Genomic DNA, 20,213 nt, shown 5'->3' on the forward strand with positions numbered 1-20,213 from the left:
GGGCCGCGGCGGGCGGGGGCGCCTTCGCGCGAGGCGCTGCTCTCCCTGCCATTGGCTGACGGCGCCGCCGGCCGCGCGGGGGGAGGGGGCGCGGCGAGGCGGCCTGGGCTCGGCCCCCGGCGCGGCGGAGCAGTCGCGGCCGCCCCATCCCGAGGGCAGCAACGCCACGAACCTCCGCCGACAGGCAGCGGCGCCCGGCTCCCGCCTGTCTTCCGCTTCTTGACCCGCTGCCGGCCAGCTCGGCGGGGCCGCGATGGAAGAGGAGCGGGCCGGCGAGCAGATGAGACCGTTGCTCACCACGGTAACGTGGGGGAAGCGGGGGCGCGCACAAAGGGCCGCCGCGGGGCCGCGCGGGGTCGGGGGCTGCGGGGAATGGGAGGGGGCGGCGGGGACCCCTCGTGTGCCTCCCGCCCCTCGACGGACGAAGGCGGAAGCGGCGCCGCCGGTGCCGGGCGTTTGGGACGCCCCTGGCAGCGGGGCGGGGGCCGCAGGTGTGCCGCCCGCCGGCCTCGTGCGCGGCGTCCTCCGCACCGCATCCCCTCCCGGGGCGGCGGGAGCCTTTGTTCCGCCGCGAGCGGCCCGGCCCCGGCCTTTGTGAGGCGCCCGCCGGGCTCGTGTCTCGCTCCTGCCGCCGGTGTTCCAGGCGGCGGGGTGCCCCTCCGCGTGCTCCGGGGCCGGGCCGGGCGCCATCCCGGCGGGGCCCGGGCCTGGGGGGCTCGCGGAGGCGGATGGAGCGCCGGGACTTGGGCTCCTTCCTTCCAGGACCGGTGGCGAGGCGAAGCAGACATTTGTTGCCTTACTTCCTGTGCTACTGAAAAATACATGTGGTTCCCCAGTTGTAATTTCCCCTCCCTTCAGATGACTCAAGGTCTGGATTTTGTTAATGAGTCTCTATGCCCTTGCTTTGATATCCTCCTTGGAGGCCCTTTTCAAAAAGGTGTTGCACAGCAGCGTCTTTTTGGTGCCTGAAGAGGACAGATGTGTGCTCGGTGACACAAAGAAGGTGGTGATGGACAGAGAAATAGTGCACAGAACTGTCCTGTTTTCATCTGCCTACTGCTCTTCAAGGAGAGACTTGAGTCATGTTTGACAAAACCGGCACTCAAATGAAGTGCTGCCTTCCTGTGACATCAGTGTGCTCAGTGCCTTTCCTTTGTTGTAACAGAGCTCTGAGAACTCCATCTCCCTGAGGTCCAGGGTGTGCATCTTATCTGTGTTCTTATCAGCTTTGTGTGATGGCTTCAGAAATCAAAATAATTGCACAGCTCTTAACACTTCTGTAAATCTATTCCAGACCGTTGCTCCATCATCTCGTTGTTGCTGTCAGAATAACATATTCCAAATTCGTGGCCAGTTGTTTAGGGTAAATCCACAGTGAGAGCAAACAGCTGATGCCATTAACTGTGTTAAAGCTACCTTGCCTCTCTGTAGGAGGTACTTCTCAGCTGGCAGTAGAACACTCATTCCTGTCCAGTAGGGAGATATGAGGCTGTGTGGAGCCAATTGCAAAGCCTTAGGGCTTCCAGCGCGTAAGACTATTGTGATAGATGCTAATAGTTACCCTCAGGTGAATCCTAATGAAAAGAGGATTACCGACCTCATGAAAGTCAATGTGCCCCAGCACATCTTTGTCAGGCCCAGCAGGAGTCACTTAGACTCCGTTGTACCAGAAATTAAGGAGGGGCTTTCGGGTCAGCCACATGAGCTGCTGTACTACTGCAGTTGCTTTTCATGCAGACCTTGGGAACTGAGGTGTTCAGAGGAGTGGTCCAGGATGGTTTCTGTGTATCAGCAGAGGCTAGGCAGGGGCTGGTCTGAGTGCAGAGGGGTGGGTATTTGGGAGGCGACTGCAACTGAGACTGAGTGAAATGGTCAGAAAGGTGGTGAGAGGAGGACAGAAAGATTGGTAAGAAGTAGGAAAAAAAAGAATTTCTAGGGAGGACTGATGAAGCATGTGGCTTAAGCAAAAGAACAGGACATACACTGATCTTCTAGCAATTACATAGTGTAGCAACAAAGGATTTGTTATGAGAAGTTTGTACAGAATCACTAAAGTTGGAAAAAAGCCTGTAAGATCACTAGTCCAGCTGTCAACCTGTCATCACCACACACACTAAACCATGTCCCTAGTATGTACCTGGAAGCTTTAGTACAACACTACTAAATCCCAAGTATGAGTGCTTTTGACAGTACAGCTTAGTTTTTCTAATCCTGTGCCTCTCTTACTGCTGCTAGCAGAGCTTGCTGAAACTGCTTACACGTGCAAGGTTGTAAGGAATAAACATCTCTGAAAGGTGACAGAAACTCTGTAGGAAGTGTGAATCAAGTGCTGGGTCTTAGAAATGCAGAAGCGCAGTCAAGGGAGTAGCTTTTTTCCTTTCTTTCTTTTTCCACTTTTTGATAAGTCAGATTCTTAGATAAAAAAGCAACTTTGCTGTTTCTTGGGTGGAGGAGCATCTCTGTCAATCAATCCCCACCCTTCCCATGGGACTTTTTCCATCAGCAGCGTAAAACACCTTTTAACTTGCTTATTTTATATTACAGGTCCAGTCCTAAAGATGAGAATCACCATATTCATAGGATATTTTGAGGAGATGGCATGGTGGCAATGTGTACACAAGAGGTGGAGGCAAAACAAATTTCTGCTGTAGTTACTATGACAAGAGAGAAACTGCTGGTCAGAATATCTGATAGGAATAAGGAATACAATAGAAAAAAGATAACGAATTAATAAATCCATGGTTCTTTCATACCTTACATACTGTAAGCTGCTCTGCTCCCCTCTCCTTATTGTTACTGGAAAAGATTCACTGAAGGGCAATAAGATATGAAATAGGTCTTAGATGAGAACTGACTGAACAGGCTAGGGCTTGTCAGCCTTGTAGAGATAACTTGGAGACGGGATGATGGTATGTTAAGGCTCTATAAAGTTACTGTGGAGAAAGCAGATGGAGGGGGAAGAGAGGCGTGTGGTGTTAAATGAAGCCAACAGGAGCTAGGTTCAGAGCAAACAAAAGGAGGTGGTTCTTCACTCAGTGTAGGAATTTTACAGGTAAACCTGCTATAGGATTTGTATACAAGAAGATTTTGTGGACTGAAGGGCAGGTTAGACAGTGAACTTTTTTGAAGTGAACTTTTTTGCTCAAGTGTTTGATTTTGACCCCTTTATGATATACGTGGTGCAAAGAGTGGTAGACCGTGCATTATGGCTGAGTAATAGTACTGGGTGCTGGTTGTGTTCTTTTTCCTTTTTTTTTTTTTTTCTTTCCTGCTGTAGCAAATCTGTTTTGATCACTAGTCTGCTTTGTATTATGATAACAACTGAAAGTGGCTCCTTTTGGAGAAAAAGCTTTTCTTGCTGGCTTTCCATGACATGGCGACGTGACAGAATGTAGTCTGCCAGATAGCGCTGAAGATAGCTTTCACATTTCTCTGCTGTTCCTGAAGTGACTGCATGATTGTACCTTTACTTCTGAACAGCCCTATATGTGTATTATTAAGTGGGTTTTAGACGTTACTGATCAACAGTGATCATGTTGCAATGGCAGCTTCAGGCTTTTACTTTAGGCTTTGCTTGAGCGCTTACGAGATACAGCCTCACTTCACCAACATGCATAATCACTGCAGTGGAGTCTGTCCATTCTTTTATTCCAGTGCTTTTTTTAAATGCAACTAGATAGTGTTTGGTACTCCAACTTTTCTCATCTGTGATAAAACAGAATCACAGATCACAGAATCACAGAATCACCCGGGTTGGAAGGGACCTCAAGGATCATGTAGTTCCAACCCCCCTGCCTAACAGGGCCATCAAACATACACATTTAGATCAGGTTGCCCAGGACCCCGTCCAACCTGGCCTTAAACACATCCAAGGATGGGGCATCCACAACCTCCCTGGGCAGCCCGTTCCAGGGCCTAACCACTCTCCTTGTAAAGAACTTCCCCCTAACATCCAACCTAAATCTTCCCTCCCTCAACTTGGATCCATTTCCCCTAGTCCTGCTGTTATCAGCCCTTTTGAAGAGTTTACTCCCCTTCTGGGTGTAGGTTCCCTTCAGGTATTGATAGGCTGCCATGAGGTCACCCCGCAGCCTTCTCTTCTCCAGGCTGAACAAGCCCAACTCCCTCAGCCTGTCCTCATAGGGGAGGTGCTCCAGCCCCCTGATCATCTTAGTCGCCCTCCTCTGGACCCTTTCCAAAATCTCAATGTCTTTCTTGTACTGAGGGCTCCACACCTGGACACAGTACTCCAGATGGGGCCTCACAAGAGCTGAGTAGAGAGGGACAATCACCTCCCTCTCCCTGCTGACCACCCCTCTCCTGATGGAGCCCAGGATCCCATTTGCCTTTTGAGCTGCCAGAGCGCACTGCTCTTGAAGGCTTACAGCAATATAGGGTAACAAAAATCAGAGCCTCTTAAAATAGAAAAAAATACACAAAGTGACGGAAATTAGTCCTGTCAGAATCGGCTGTGAACTACAATTCTGCAGCTTAATAATAAAGATACAAATTGCGTTTTCTTTCCAAGAAAAATCTTAGATACATTTATATTAATGTATTTTGGGGAGAAACAGGTGTTTGGTGGCAGCTGGACTGGAGCATGTGGCTTTGGAACCATGCTTTGGTGCAGTTACTGCATTTCAGATAGCCCAGTAACTTTGTAGTAATGGAAACAGTTCCTTTTAAAAAGCGTTTAAAGTTTTAATTTACCTAGGTGGTTCCTTATGCATGATAATGTGAGTACCATCAGTACAGTAAAACCAACTTTGATGGGATTGACTGCTTCGCATCTTTACACTTGTCTTGTATGACTGTTTTACAAATGAGCTGGTGCAGAAGTTTCCTCTTGGTGTGATTGCTAGTCTTCCCATTTGACATGTGGCTTTTGTGATGGTAAGTCAAATGACAGGTCTCTGGAGAATATTATGCTGGTAGATTTACATATATTTTTTCAATATTAACACAGCTGGATATGGTGCTTTCTCTTTATGGCTAGATGAGGGTAACTGAGGGCATGTCTGTGCTGCATAACTGAGCACAGTGCGGGGAACTCTCCTCCCCCATGGGTCTTGGCATCTGGTTGAACACATGCTCTCAACAATTTAAACCAGTACGGTTACACTGATGTGGTGATGTCCCTGCTAAATAACCCTGGCCAGAAAGAGTATCGTTGGCCTGATGACCTTTCTGACTTGTGTCTATGACTTTGATAGACAGACTGCTTTTCTGTATTGTGCTGATTGGATATTCTAGGTTTGGTTAAGGTGTGTACAGCTTGCACCGTGTGGGCCTGTAGGCAATGCTTGTGATTGCTTCTGGATTAGGAATGCTGTAAGCTGCTATTACCTATATGTGCTGTCAGCCTTTTTGAGTTCTTAGAAAGTTACCTATGGCTGCCCCAGACTTGAGAGCTTTCATTAGGCTTAATTGCTGTGGATTTAATTTGTTGTCCAAGATGAGATGCAGAGTAGAGTAAGTGTAAAATCCATGCAATTGAGACATTGTCTTGGGTTTGGTATAGCATATTCTGAAATGATGAAGTTTAGGAACATTTACATTTCACGCTATTTACTAGAGTTAAGGTGGTTGACCAGTTAATATTCTGAAATAATGATATGAATGAATGAAGAGGTTCAAGTAAAGGTTCTATAAATCGGCAGGTTGAGAAATACACCACAAATTGTGCACCACCCTTTATATCAGTAGATGACTGGATGCAAAGATGAATATTGATTCTTTGACAGGTGTTTTGAAATACATATTTCTCAATTCACAGTTAGCAGGAGGTGAAATCATTAAAATACTAGTTTTAAAGAGTGCAGCATTTGCATTTAAAACAAAAGAATTAAATCCTGACATCTTAGGACTCTTTTTTTTTTTTTTTTTTTTTTTTTTTTTAACTGGCAATAAATGTCAATTATGCAAGCATCCCAAATCTACCTTGTCAGCATATCTCAGTGGTTATTAGAAGGGATTATCTGTTCAAGAGTTTGTGTTAGTGCTTGGCACCCTCTAAGTTTGTGTTTCACTGGGAATTAAAATTTGCTGCAGTTTCTGTGGCAAAGGAAATGTGTATTTTTAACCACTAGATGGAGTCATTTTATTTGCATACCAACATGCTTATTTATATAGGATTAAAAAACTTTTTTTTTTTGTTTTTTTTTTAAGTCTCCTCAGTCATTTTGTATTTGGAGTATGGCCTGTGGTTATTTTATTATTTGATTGCAGGTAAGACCAAATATTTTGTTCTTCCAGTCGCAGTGTTAGGATTATACAGCAAGAAGACTATTCCTCTTTTATGGGTGTGTAGAAGAGAGTGAATGCTTGTGCTCTGAGAGCATTACATTTATCTTTGTAAGTTACCCACTTTAACAAGAGCAGAGCTCTTATAGCTTTTGTATACCTTGTGATATCTGAAGTAACGTTTCAGAATATTGATGCATATTATTGTATCTCTCAGCCTGGATGCTTTTGTTACTTGAGATTAACTAAACTGACTCAATACTATCCAGTGGAATGGTTGTCCTATCTGGGTATATTGGCACAAGTTGTCTTAATCATTTCGGCAGTGACAGAGTGCTCTATAACCTTTAAAAAAAAGCCAACAAACAAAAACCCACAACAACAACAACAAACCCTTTGCTTATTAGTTCTAGCAAGTCTCATTTTAGCAGGAACATTTCAAATGTATTTGGTGCCAGGCCTCCTATGTTCTTTCAGCAACCACTTTTCTAAAGCGTATGGTTTTCTTACGGTTTGATTCTTTGATCCTGTTGGTGAAGTAACCAGTGTCTAACCTGCATTTATACTTAGTCCTTCAGTTTCCCCAGCTCTTTCAACTCTTCTGTTCTGAACACTGTTCTTAATGAATGCAGTTTTGAAGACTAGGGCCTTATTAACATCTTCATTTCAAATTCTCTCATTAACTGGTATTTTGTGAGCTATAGGTATGTCTTCTTTTTCCCAGAATTCCTTCTGTGAGGGATTTTGAAAGTTCTTCTAACTCAGTGTTGGTGATTTTATGCTTGCTTTTTGTTCCATCTCGTTGATAATTTGCATTTTCAGCAAATGATGTACCAAGTACTAGTGTTTTTCCTAAGCTGTAGTTATGCTGAAAGGCATCTAGACTTGTCTTATTGGCAGTATGGCTAAGACCAATACTAAAATGTTTCTAAACTTCAAAACAGGCTTGAAGGTTTTTATTAGTGAAAGAGAGTCTAAAGTAGAGGTTTCCACACATCAAGCCATTGCCCTGCTTTAACAGAATTCCTGGTACTTCCTCCAAATGAACTGGAGCTTCTTGTGGGTAAGGCATGCAGACAGATATTAAAGAGAGGATGTGGGATTTACCTATGGAACTGTGTCTTTTATGATTCCACCATCTGATGTATATTGAAATTCTACTGCTTAACCATGTATTCTACTTGCTGTTGCTACTTTCCTCTGGTATAGCTATAATACTGGGGATCTGTATCTGTAAAGATCTGCTTTAAGGCAGGAAGAACTGGAGGCTTGCCTGACAATCTGACTGAATGATTTAATTGTTTTTCTCCATCATCATTTTTCAGTATGAGAACATATGTGCACTATGAACACGTGTATGGGCAGTGTGTTTTGGGAAAGCTATGCTTCCCTAAAGTGAAAGGTACAGATTATTTTTTTCCTAGTCATTTACATCCTGGGCTGATTCTTTTGTATTTTCCATGACTAATGTCTATTAAACATATGCTTGCTGTGTCTTGATTTGGATCTGTTTTTTGGTAAGGAGTAGGACTATTAAGTGGTTGTAAATACTTGGGTTATGGTAAAGATAATGTTATAAATTTTGCCCTTCTACAAAAAGCTGAGATTTTATTTCAACAAAAGTAATACTTCTCAATGCTGCAACTGTTTCATTAGCAGAGTAGAGTTATCATGTGATGTGAAAATCTGTAATCAGGCTGTTTTGTGGTATATGTCTGTTACCAAAGAACAGAAAGAAGTTAAAGTAAACTTGTATTTGAGAGAAATTTCAGTTGGATCTCATTTGGTCTCCGTTTCTGGAGTGGGACAACTTCCCAAACCAAAATTTCTGTTGCCTTGTGAAGGCCTTCAGGCTGTTGTGCTTCAGCTTAGTATAACTTTTGAGATCCAGAACACATGTGATTTTTTTTTTTTTTTTTTTGTTTTTTTTTTTTTTTCTTCCACACAAGGTTATGAGTGAGTGAGTGCAGCTAATAAATCATGTCTGTTGTAACTGATCAGACTCAGTTGACATTTGAAAGCCCCAAATCTTCAGATATTCTTTTACATTTGTAAGAAAAGAATGTATTGCAGATGCTGATGGGCCATAAAACCTTCCTGTACAAACTTATTTTCTGCTTCTGTTCTATAACTTCAGTTTAAAAAAAAAAAAAAAAAGAAATAGTTTCCTCCCTTACTGCCCTCCACATCTGTCACTAGTTTCAACTTCTAGATACCAGCTACTAGTTTCAGCTCTGCGTTGGCTTGTTTAGTTCTACCCCTGCACAGCTGTATGTCTGTGTATTCCTTCTACTAGTTTCCACCTTTCATACTCTGTTTCCACATTTGAAATCAGTCATAAGTTGCCTTTTCTTGCATGCTGTCCCATTTTCAGGCCTTCACGACTTCTTGCAAGTTGAATTCTGCTCTCTTGTTCACTGCCTTCCAGTCTGGCTTTCCTCAGGAGCCTTCATCCATCTGTTGTTGCACTCCAGCTATGCTAGCTGTTCCAGTGTTACTCTGTAATTTCAATGAAGCTCTGACTTGTAAGTCAGCCTATTACTTCCCATACTGTGTGCATTGGTGTGCAAGCACTTGAGATGGGCCCGCATACATCACAAAGTGAATGAGTGCCTTTTCTGTTAAGGATTCTCCATGTCTTCACTGAAATCTGACAGCCTTTCTCTGTCAAGCTCTATTCACACGATTGATGGCAAAGATGCTCTTGCCCCACTTAAGCAGGTGGATCCTTGATCCTGAAATGAAGCTGGCCATAGAAATAAAAGTCATGCTGGAAATCAGATGTTGACCATGTGGATGCTTGCAGTCCAACCTGAGCCTTCTGCTTATCTTTGGAAGGACTGAGAATGCCACATGGGTCTTTTCACCCTTGCCCGTGGAGTGCACTATTTACACTAGATTCACTCAACAAATGATTAGTTTTTTGGAAGTATTGCTGATGACTACGTGGGTAAGTAGCAAAGGGTGGTATTTTGAGAGCTGGATAAGCCTTGACAATCTTTCCAAAACATCCTAGATCCCAGCATCCAGCGAGCAGCAGACCTGCAAGGACTTGCTGTTGATCTTTAACTATATGCAGTGTGTCATCCCATCCTGCAGTTACTTCATCTCCCACAGATGAGGCTGCTGCTTTACCAGCCCCTGGGGAGGAGCACCTGCTGTTCCTTGTGGTGCAGCATCTGGACAGTGACATTCTCCTGATGGAGTTCTTAGGATTTCTAAGAGAAATGTTTTCTGTGAGGAATGATTGCTCCAGCTTATGGTAGGGATTTTGCCATGCAGCGAGTTTTAGGCCACTTGGTATCTATGCCACATGGGCTGCTTTGACATCTGATAGCTACCTCTGTTAACCCTGGGAGATGATCTGTGCCTGTGCTAATGTTTTTAAACTAATAAACTTCACCATCTATTTCTGTTCATGAATATATATATTATATATATTATATTTCTTATTATTATTCATATATATATATTTGTAGTGGCTCATTGAGGGACAACCCAATAAAACTTTTTCCAGGTCACGTATTTATGTTGATACACATTTCTTTGCCTTACCTTGTAATATTTAATGTGGTATTTGTTAAATGCTGTCATGTAGGGGAAAGAGAATTTTGCTCTTTTCTTCTACCCTGTAGTGTCTGTAGCTCTAATTTGTCATAGGTTGAAACTTCGGTACTCCTTCCTTCTCTAGAAAGAAATAAGAAGAAAATAAGGAAGTCTTTTTCAGATATATTACCTTCTTGCTGTGTTGGTTGCAAGTATAACTTGTTTCACTTAACAACTCGAGCTCATTGGAAAATTGTTTGTACAATCTTAGATTACTGTGTTGTTCCTGTTTGTAGATTCTACAGGATGCAGTGGAATAAAATTGGATTGCAATCATTTCAGTCCTCAAATAAGAAATATTTTGGTTTTTATGTTGTGTCAGACAAGGAAATTTTGGACCTGGGGCATTCTTGTTCACTTGTTTGTATAGGAGTGTAGCAATAAACATCTGTTTATGCTCATACAACATTTGGAAGTTTTATTTTTGCACATCTTATAGGGGTAATAATACTTGCTCAGAATTGCCTGCTTGTAAATGTTCATCCAGAAGAGCTGTGCTGTACCTGTAAACTTTTGTATTCTGACTTATCACTACTATCAAGTTATACTGCATAAAGTGCTCTGATAAGTGCATTGACTCTGTATCCACTGTACGTAGAATCACAGAATCATAAGGGTTGGAAGGGACCCCTGGAGTTCATCTAGCTCAACCCCCTTGCTAAAGCTGGTTCCCTATAGCATACTGCATAGGAGAGCTCCCAAGCAGGTTTTGAGCATCTCCAGAGGAGGAGACTCCACAGCCTTTTTGGGCAGGCTGTTCCACTTTGTCACCTTCACATTAAAGAAGTTTTTCTCACTTTTCACAGAACTTCCTCAGTTCCAATCTGTGCCCATTGTTCTGTCATTGGGCACTGATGCAAAAAGCCTGGCCCCATCTGCTTGACTCCCATCCAATTGGGTATTTATAAGCACTGCTGAGATCCCCCCTGTCTCCTCTTCTGGCTGAGCAGTACCAGGTCTCACAGCGGTTCCTCACAAGGGAGCTTCTTCAGGCCTCTCATCATCTTTGTGGCCCTGTATGTATGTGTTGAGTACATGTATGGATTGAGAACTGGGTGTTCTTTGGTTGTTATCTGAGAGCTCATTTAATTCTGTTAACAAGCTTTGTATTTATTTATAGGTAAAATGAAGTTAATGTTCTGTTTTCCAGAAGATCTGGGAGCTGCTGTGGTTGCTGATGTCTGTTACAGGTGTTGTTGGGGCAAGTCGTTTCCATGCTACAGCCTTCCTGGTTGAAAAGCTAGGAAGCTTAAAGTCTACAGAGTTTACAAACCTTGAAAACAAAGTAATGGAAGCATAATTAAGAATGGAGTAGGAAGTACTGTGAATTTGTGAAATAGAAAGTGGTGTTGTGAAATCAAGTGAAAGCTGTTCTTATACCTGACTCGTTAAGCAACTGTGACATTAGCCCTTGAAGTTAAGGGCAGTTTGACAGGTTGAGGCATTTCAGGAGCTTGAGTTTCTTCATTGTGAGCCTGAATGAAAAAAAAAAAAAACTGGTTTCGTGCAGTAGCCTGATCTACTTTGAACATTAATTTTCTGTCTTGATTATCTCTTCCATATAGATTTCATAGCAGTCATTCTTGCTTCCATTATAGTTGAAAAGATACTGCTACTTTAAATTTTGATGTGTATTTGCTACTTATTGCGTGGCTACATTGAAACTACCATCTCTATGATTCTTTGTATTTGCTTCACTTGGACACAACTGTAGCTTCTGAGAGATGTTGTCCTTTGGCTAATAACCTGTCCTGCTCTGGTTTTCAGGTGTATTCTCTCAAAGGTTTCTTTTCAGAGAGGTGGTATGCGTTTGCTTTGAGACTCAGGTGGGATGTCTTTATTTGATTTCCAAAGGCTATTAAAATAAGCTTAAGAAGAGCAGGAATGTATTTTGTTAATATGAAGATGATGAATAGTTCCTGATGGAAGAAAGGTTTTGGACCACAGGGTTACAAATTACCTTTGCAGTGCTGCTCTGGAACAAACCAAGAGTATATTACACATTTGTGCATTCTTTGAATAATTCGTGAAGTCAAAGAACTGATTGCACGTTCTTTAATTAGCTTGCTAAACAATAAGGTGGGATTATTATTTAGACTATTGCTAGATTTATTACTTCTTTGTTTCTCTTAAAAAAAAAAAGAAGAAGATTAAAAGATTATACTTAAACTGTTTTAGGGATAGTGTATGCTTTTTTCCTCTTTGGCTTGTACCTCACTATTGTGAGGATATACTACTATGTAAGTGTGTGTATATTTTGAGTGTAAGCACACACGTTTCTTTCACACGTCAAACATATTTTGAGACAGACCTAGTGTACGAAAAAGGAAGTGAGAAACTTTGTAGTGAATAGCTGCAGTTGGTGTTGCTGTTGATGGTAAATTTCTTCATTTTCTGTTTGTCAAGTAACTGCACTCCACCAGCCATGCATTTTAAGACTGTTTATATAAAAACAAACAGATAGCATCAGATGATTGTTATGACTCACTTAAGGAAGTGATAAAACACAAGAGCAGCAGCAGTCCTTTCCTTTTTCAACCTGATTTTATTAACATTGCTGGGCTTGCCTGCCATTGTCAGATACCAGAAAGGAATTTAAGCAGACATATATTTTTGTCATTAATATTTGGTTGATTTGCAAATAGTTACATAACTATAGGGTGGAGAGACATTTTTCAGCTTAAATTAAGTGTTCATAAGAGTTACTGGAAAGCTACATTGTAAGCACAAGGAAAATTATTAAAACTTCTCTGAATGTTTTTTTTTTGTGTGTGTGTGCGTGCAAATCTTTGAGTTTTCAAAACTGCCATTGTACACATGTCAAAAAAAAGGAAGAATATCAGCCAGCTTTTTTTTGCTTGGCATCAGTCTTGCCATCTAACTTCTGATGCTATATAAAGAGATTGCAATTTAAATTCTTTAAAAATATAACCAGTTTCAATTTGATGTACTTACTTTGTAATGTACTCTGCTATATTAACTTTGCTTTTACTGTAACATACAACTGTGTATGTGCATATGGGAAGGACAGCTGCTCTTGAGTCTTGCTTTATACTCAGATATGTCCAGCTAGTGCTTCAGCTGAAGATCAGTTTATTCAAAAATTGAGAGTGCTTTTCATTAAAGTTACTAGGATGACCATTAATTTAAACTATGTGAAATTACAGATTCAAGCTTCAGAACAGTGGATCAAAAAAAAATTTAGATAAACATCTGATCTCCAAGAAAGAGCAAATTAAATATTGGTAGAGTGTTAGCTTAAACTGTTTTTTTTTTTTTTTTTTTTTTTTTGTATGGGATAATACCATGCCCAAATGATTCTCAGTCATTTGTTTGACATGCTTAAATATACTTAAATCAGGAATCCATTTATATGCAATTAAATTTCACAGTTTTGTAACTCAACTTCTGTACAATGCATTCTTGCTTGGTAGGTAGCCAGTTGGTTTGCAGAAATTGAGAAATAAGATGGTAGTATTATGTTTGGTGTTAACAAATGGTGCTAGTCTGAGATTTTAAATTCTTGAGCATGAGTAAGTTACTTCTGCTGTGAAGGAGATACAAGTGAAAGCCAAAATACAAATAGAGAGCTGAAGAAACTTCACGTGCCTCAAACCAAAGAAAATATATACTACTTGTATGCTGAGTTTTGAGTGCGTACAATAGGCTAAAAAATTGTTAGATGTCTCAAATTGAGTACTGCTAATTCTACTTTTCCCTGTAGTTCTCTGACTTAAAGCAAACCAAAACAAAGTTTTCCAGTTTTCCCATCTACTCAACGAGAATAATATGCCGATTTTCAGGGTATCTTAATGAAGTGAATCCCATTTCCCAGTTATAAAGGCATTGTGAAGATGAAGAGCTTCAATCTGTAACAGAAAAATATTATCTGTAAATTATAGTCAGCTTGTGCTGTTTCTGAGTGTATTAATGTGTAGTTAGTGATATCTGTGCTGTAATGCAGTTGTTTATGGTTCTGTTAGTGAGTAGTAGTGAAATGGTTGAGCCTCTTCTTTCTTTGCATTGAGGTACGACTCAGTGCTGAACCCTCAGTCCAGTGTTGGCAGCTGGAAAGATACAATTGCTAGTCTGTACGCTCTGAGGTCTCTTGGCTATGTGGACTGTTCTGTCTGTGTTAGCTAGTCTGTATGTACCAGGCTCTTTGTTACGTATTGAGTTGAGCTGGGCCTGTACATCTTAAAATAAAGGAAAACAGGAAGTTTCAGTGTGCTTTTCTTGTTGCTGTTGGTGCAACTCATTATAATTTAATTTGATTATGGAATGTTAGCTGATCTGAATACAGCAAATAATTTAGAATGCTCTGTTTTGCTAAATAGGGTGAGTAATTTGTCTCTGTTACAGTCACTGGTTCATTATATGACAAGATGCTTACTTTGTTTGCACTGTGGTAGCAGTGGCCCAGGTGTCTGAGTATGATGCGCCAGTCCTGGAGACTACGTAAGGTGAGAATTTGTATGCTAACAACAGTAGCTGTCAAACCGGGTGGCCTTCCTCCAGATTATATTATTCTGAAGTGTGTACAAAGCTTGAAGATTTATCTGCTTGTGCATACCAAGCAGCTCTGTGGTTGAGTTTCTTGTGGGGGAGAGGGAGGAGAGTAGGTCAAGACTTCAAAATTATATAGTGACGATTAATGCATTCACAGGTAATTAACTTCCTGACAAGAAGCTTAATTTTTTTTTTTTTTTTTTTTTTTTTTTGCCAGTTACCCTTGGAAAAGGTCTGTAAGAGCTTGATAAGCACTGGTTAGGTGGTTCAGGTCAAGCGATTGGAGCTGCAGTCTGATCTGTTGCCATAAGAGGCTACTGCAATTAGGGGAAAGTCACAAGTGCTACTTCCAGGTGCTGGGGGACCAGAACCAGGGTGAGTTTGGTGGCAGCAGAAGCACCAGGGAGCCAGGAAAAGGTGTACCTGTTTTCAGAAATGGCTGCTAGAGAAAGATGGCACTGTCTCTAGACATGTTTGTTTTAGATGCTGTAGAGGTGGCAGGAGATCTAAACAATAGCAGTACAGGTGTCAGAGCAAGGTGCTGTGGATGCTGCTGGAAGCCCAAGCTAGGTTCTGGCTTGGGAAGGCAGTGGAACTGAGTGCATGGGGAAGTGACAGAAGGGATGTCTGTATTTGTATTTGTGCTTGTTTCAAGAAGTGTGATGTATGCATACAACATGCATGAGTTTTCACTTAAGAATAAATAACACATACTTCCAAGATGAGATACTGGGTCTTGTGACTTTTGCATTGCTACTATTTGTTTTGAAGCCTTGAGGATCAAGATGATACGTGGTGATATGGCACAAGAATGTGAACATTAAGACAACATTATGGTATGGAGAACCTGTTTCTTGCTTCAGTTGTTTGGCAGTATGAAATGGGCTTGGGGCAAAGACAGGATAAACTGCCTTTCTTGTCTCAAGTGTCACTACAAAAATATCAATTTTTTTTTTATTGTGCAAGTTTACTGTTTCATTTACTGATGATTGATTGCTGTGGGCTCCCCAGTGCAAAAAGGACAGAGAAAAGAGTCCAGCGAAGAGCCATGAAGATGGTAAAGGGCCTGGAGTACCTCCCTTATGAGGAAAGGCTGAACAACCTGGGTGTGTTCAGCCTTGCGAAAAGAAGACTCAGAGGGGATCTGATCAATATCTATAAGTATCTCAGGTGCGGGAGGCAAATGGACGAGGTCAGACTCTTCAGTGGTGTGTAGTGATAGGACAAGGGGAGAAGGCCACAAACTGGAGCATGGGAAGTTCTTCATAGATGTGCATAAGAAGTTCTTCACACTAAGGGTGATGGAGTACTAGAACAGGTTGCCCAGAGAGGTTGTGGAGTCTCCTTCCCTGGAGATATTCAAGTCATGGTGCAACCTGGTGCAATTCATGTGCAACCTGGTCTAGGGAGCCTGCTTTGGCAGGGGGGTTGGACTCAATGATCTCTAGAGGTCCCTTCCAGTTCCTACAGTTCTTTGATTCTGTGATAAACGTGTTCTGAATCTGGTAGTATTCCTGAAGCAAAGTACAGGAGGGAAGAGGAGGGAACAAATTGAGGAACTGTTTTCAATCTCCTGTTGCTTATATAGGAACCATTAAAATAAGATAATGATTGAGGAAGAGACTTGTAAAAAGTGATATCAGGTGATGGGGAGCTTGTGTGTGTGTGTGTCCTTCTGTGGCCCTTCATGAGAGTTCCATGAGAGGCCCTTCATGGCCCTTCTCCAGAGTTCTATGGGAAATTCACGTGTAACAGCTAGAAACGGAGGTAAGTTTTGGAAAATACCCTTGGCAAGGGATATTTTCTTACTTTTCCGTTTGTTTTGGTTTCCAGCTTTGGCGTAAAATATCTAATGCTTTTCTTTGTTAGAAAAAACTTTGGCTTTTATCCATAGCCTGATCTGTTGACAGGTGGCCTCAAAGGAATTAGGTTGTCACTAAGTGTACTGTTCTTTGTGAGCGAGTCTGTACGCAGCGATGTGAAAAGAGTCCTATGGAATGTTTCCCCTAGAAAATGGTTTGGGACTCCGGAGAAGTTGATGTTTTCTCCACGTACCTGCAAGGATCGGCAGTGACTTGTGTTGCAGCTGTGGAGTTTCCGTTGGTGGCTGCAGACAAATGCCCCTGTGTTTAAGTTGGAAGGAGAGTGCTTGCAGTTCTACTTAGGTGTTGCATACTGCTTTGTATATATCGAAACACTGAGTTCTTTCAAGCTGCACAGAATTAACATGTTACTCTTCTGGTTCACTCTCACATGGGTTGCTAAGTTACTAGTGAAGTGCCTGCTTTATTTCTTTAGTAACTACACAGAGACCCACAGCAGCTTTCCAGTGGCCTGATGTTGAAGAGATAGAAATGAAAACTGAGCTGTAAAATGATCTCCTGGATGTAAACTTTTCTTCTTCAAAGTTTTGGTTTTCCCTGTTTGGTGCCGTCTGTATTACTGAAGAAAATGTTTCTAAACCCCTTAGATCCCAATAAATCAGTTTTGTTAGGAGAAATATCAGAAAATTATGAAAACAATCCTGTTTTCCCTTTGTCTTTAGTATTATCTTATTAATGGAGATGTTTCTTCAAAGTTGTTAATAGACTAGATACAATGAAGCAGTGCCAGATTTACTTGCTTTAAACTGAATAATTGGATGTGTTCCTGTATCCAGGACCCTACAAGAGGGGCAGAGCAACGAGCTAGTATTCTTTTCAACTCAGAAAGGGCCACCCAGCGTATAGCTACTGCAGAACTGAGAAGTCTGGAGCATAGCACAATCTGTCTTCCCTTCCAGCTGAGGGTTGGTTTTAAATGCTAATTACTTAATTAATACTTTTTTTTTTTTTAGTTTGTTACTGTAGTGGAGAGAGCCTGTACTTCAAGGCCTGCTCACAATGCATTTGTAAAGTGGTCTCTAATTGACAAGTATAGGATGGAAGAGTTATGTTCTTCTTAGATTATCTGTTAGTATCATGCAGATATGAATTGTAACTCCTTTGATTGCTGCCCTTCTTTAGTGGCTTTTTCATTACCTTCATGCTCCTTGATACAGAAATTCTTATGTGAATACTTATGTGTCACAATTTTATTTGTGAGTAACACGTTAGTGGAGGCTTCTGGATTTGATCTCTTTTAGAATATTCTGAGAATCAGCTGTGGATTTTGTTTTCTTGAAAAATACTGATATTTTTCTTCTGTAGTTTCCTAAAGTTCCAGTAAAAACTGCTTGAAGGGAGGATATTTTGTGTTGCATCTTTGTAGCCTTTGGTCCATAAAATCTTGGTGACAAAGATAAGAATCGAGAAAGTGTATTTGAGTCAGTGCTTTAGAATGGATATGAAAGGTTAAGAATACTTGATTTTTTAGCAATGTAAGCATAGATGTGTTTCCTGTATTTGTGTTTTCCATTAAATGCATAGTTTGATGAGTGTCTTGATAGGTTTCTGGACTAGTGAGGTTAATTTGCAACATCTAGAAAATATTTGAGTAGTTAACTACATTTTTTTGTTTCTTTGCTTGAGTAAGCTTTTCTGTGGAATATAATACTGCTTTAAAATGCCAATAAGGATGTAGGACTATAAAAGTAGGCAAATGATTATTTAAAGAAAAAGGAAAGGGGTGAGTTCCAGGAAACTTCTGAACTCTCTTCCACCCTCTTCCTCCACCCTTTTTGTTATAAACAATCTGTGAGTGCTGCTAATGGCATCTTCTAAACCCGTGTATCTATCTTTGTCTCCTAATGCTTCTTAATTCTTTCAGAGCTTTTAGCCACACAGGCTTGCCTTCTAAATTCAAACTAAGACCCAGACTAGAGATGAAGCATGCTGACGTGGTGGTTCTCAGTCTGGCATTGCGGTACAGATAGCTCCATTGTCGATTGCGTTAGTGATGATGCTGATTAGGAGTGCGTGTGCGTGTATGAATGAGTATAAGCTGCTGGTAACATTACATGCTATTTAAAAAAAAAAAAAGCATTTATCATATGGGGTCAGTCAGAAATTGAAACAAGCTTCGAATACACATTATTATTCTTTATATTCCTTTCTTAATAACACGTCTGCTAGTATTGGTTTTTCTTTTTCTTTTCTTTTTTTTGATGCTCAAGGAAGGAAACTATGAAATTTCTAAGATCTTTTAGAAATCTGTGTTTGAGGAAATGTAAATGGTTCCTAAAGTCAGAGTATGAAATCTACTGCTTTTATTTAGATGAATTGCAGCCCAGACAAAAGCTCTGAAAAGAACACCTAGATCACCAAAAGCTGTGATGTTGTCTTTCCCAAAATATCTAGTTTTCTTCAAGGGTGATTAAAATTTCAGTAAGAAGGTACTGTTTTCTACTAAAGATGAGTGCCATGTTGGTACAACCTCATTTGATTTTGACTACTTAACCAACTTACAGCAACTTAGGCAAAATAACATTGAATAAAAAGAGAAATAGAGTAGGAAGTTGCTTATAATATGGTTATAACCTAGGCAAATGAGTACATTATCATTATAGGCATGGGGATTTGCCCAGAGGGCAGGAATATTCAATTTTCTTTCTGTTTATTTCTCTAAGTGTTGATTTTGGCTTTTAGTGGGAAGGTTTCAGTATTTCTACTCTTAACTGTTGTTTCTCCTATATCTCAAATTTCATTTCGTATAACTCATTTAATAGAAGTGAACATTTCTCTGTAAATACCCTTAATAACCCCTTCTGCTCCCACCAATAAAAAAAACCAAAAACAAAAACCTACCACCATGGTTAAACATTTACATTGCTATTTGTGCATGTGTAATTAAGTTATCTGGTGGCAGAAATTTGCTTGTTGCAGTGACGTCCCCATGACTGTAAGCTGTAGTTAACTTTTTCTTTGTATGTCGCAGTAAAAGCAGGTGTTTGTTTCTGTGCACATAGATGGTTTCTCTACAGATTTGATAGTCCCGGAAACATGTTCTTGTTTTGGAGACTTGGTATCTAAGTCATTAGAAAATACCATGCAGTTTTTTTGTTTTATCTGCTCTTCCTTGTCTGATGTCTGTAGAAATTTGACTTGGCTATAACGTGCAGTTGCCATTGTGGGTTAAACACTTGCATTTTTCCTGATAATATTTAAAAATTCCATAGTGGCTCTAAAACACTGAATTACAAATGCCCGGGCCAAAGTGCTTGAAGCCATTGGATACAGCATATTTGATTCATGTTGATGGAAGATCTAGGTCTCCAGTCCGAAGTATGTATTTGATTCATTTCTCTAATGTTTGGTTTACTGTGTGTTTAAGTTAGCATTTTATTTTTCTGACGTTTAATGGGGTTGTTCATGTTCATAAGGACATCTTAAAGCTTTCGAAACTCGTTTCCAGTTTGGAGAGAGAACGCAGGAGGAGAGTATGTACCAAAGGGTGTAGTTTGATATAGTGAAGCTTTAAGGTTCGTAAGGCTGGATCAGAATTGCCATGATTGCATCTCGGAAAGCATAGGCCTGGAGCAGGCTTGTTCTGAAAGTTCATATTTGCCATATGAGAAAATTGTGTTGGTAAATCACAAGTAGACCTTATGCAAAACTAGATAATAGCCTGTCTTCCAGAAGTCAGAATAAAAACTTGTGTAAATTCTGTTTCATTTTTGAATTTGGCTTGAAATCTGTCTTTTTGAAGCCAATATTTTTGCCACTGGGTGGTGGCACAGTGATTAACCTGCATGATACTGTGATCTTACTGCTGTATTAACAAGATAGATAACTTATATTGCTTATCCAAAATGATGAAAAACATTTCTATGTGGTTTGGGTAAATTTTTAAGAAAGCACCTCTTTTTGGTAGTAGGCTGGTTAAAACTCAGTTTAAATGGTAACATTGTCTGAAGTAGAGAATTCCAAGCGTTTGTT

At 40.8% G+C, this 20,213-nt stretch overlaps 1 protein-coding gene across 2 annotated transcripts in view; it reads left to right on the plus strand.

The window, feature by feature from the left end:
* The first annotated feature begins 237 nt into the window (after positions 1-237).
* Positions 238-20,213, plus strand: part of SLC4A7 (solute carrier family 4 member 7) — an 83,597-nt gene continuing 63,621 nt past the window's right edge. For both annotated transcript variants that reach the window (XM_042816849.1, XM_042816851.1), the window contains exon 1: positions 238-301. In XM_042816849.1, the coding sequence (XP_042672783.1) occupies positions 254-301 (48 nt within the window). In that variant the 5' untranslated portion in view covers positions 238-253. The remainder of the gene's footprint in view (positions 302-20,213) is intronic.

This window comes from Centrocercus urophasianus, unplaced genomic scaffold, assembly GCF_019232065.1.
Source record: "Centrocercus urophasianus isolate 14NV4802_14NV808 unplaced genomic scaffold, USGS_Curo_1.0 seq_16, whole genome shotgun sequence".
Taxonomy (NCBI): Eukaryota; Metazoa; Chordata; class Aves; order Galliformes; family Phasianidae; genus Centrocercus; species Centrocercus urophasianus.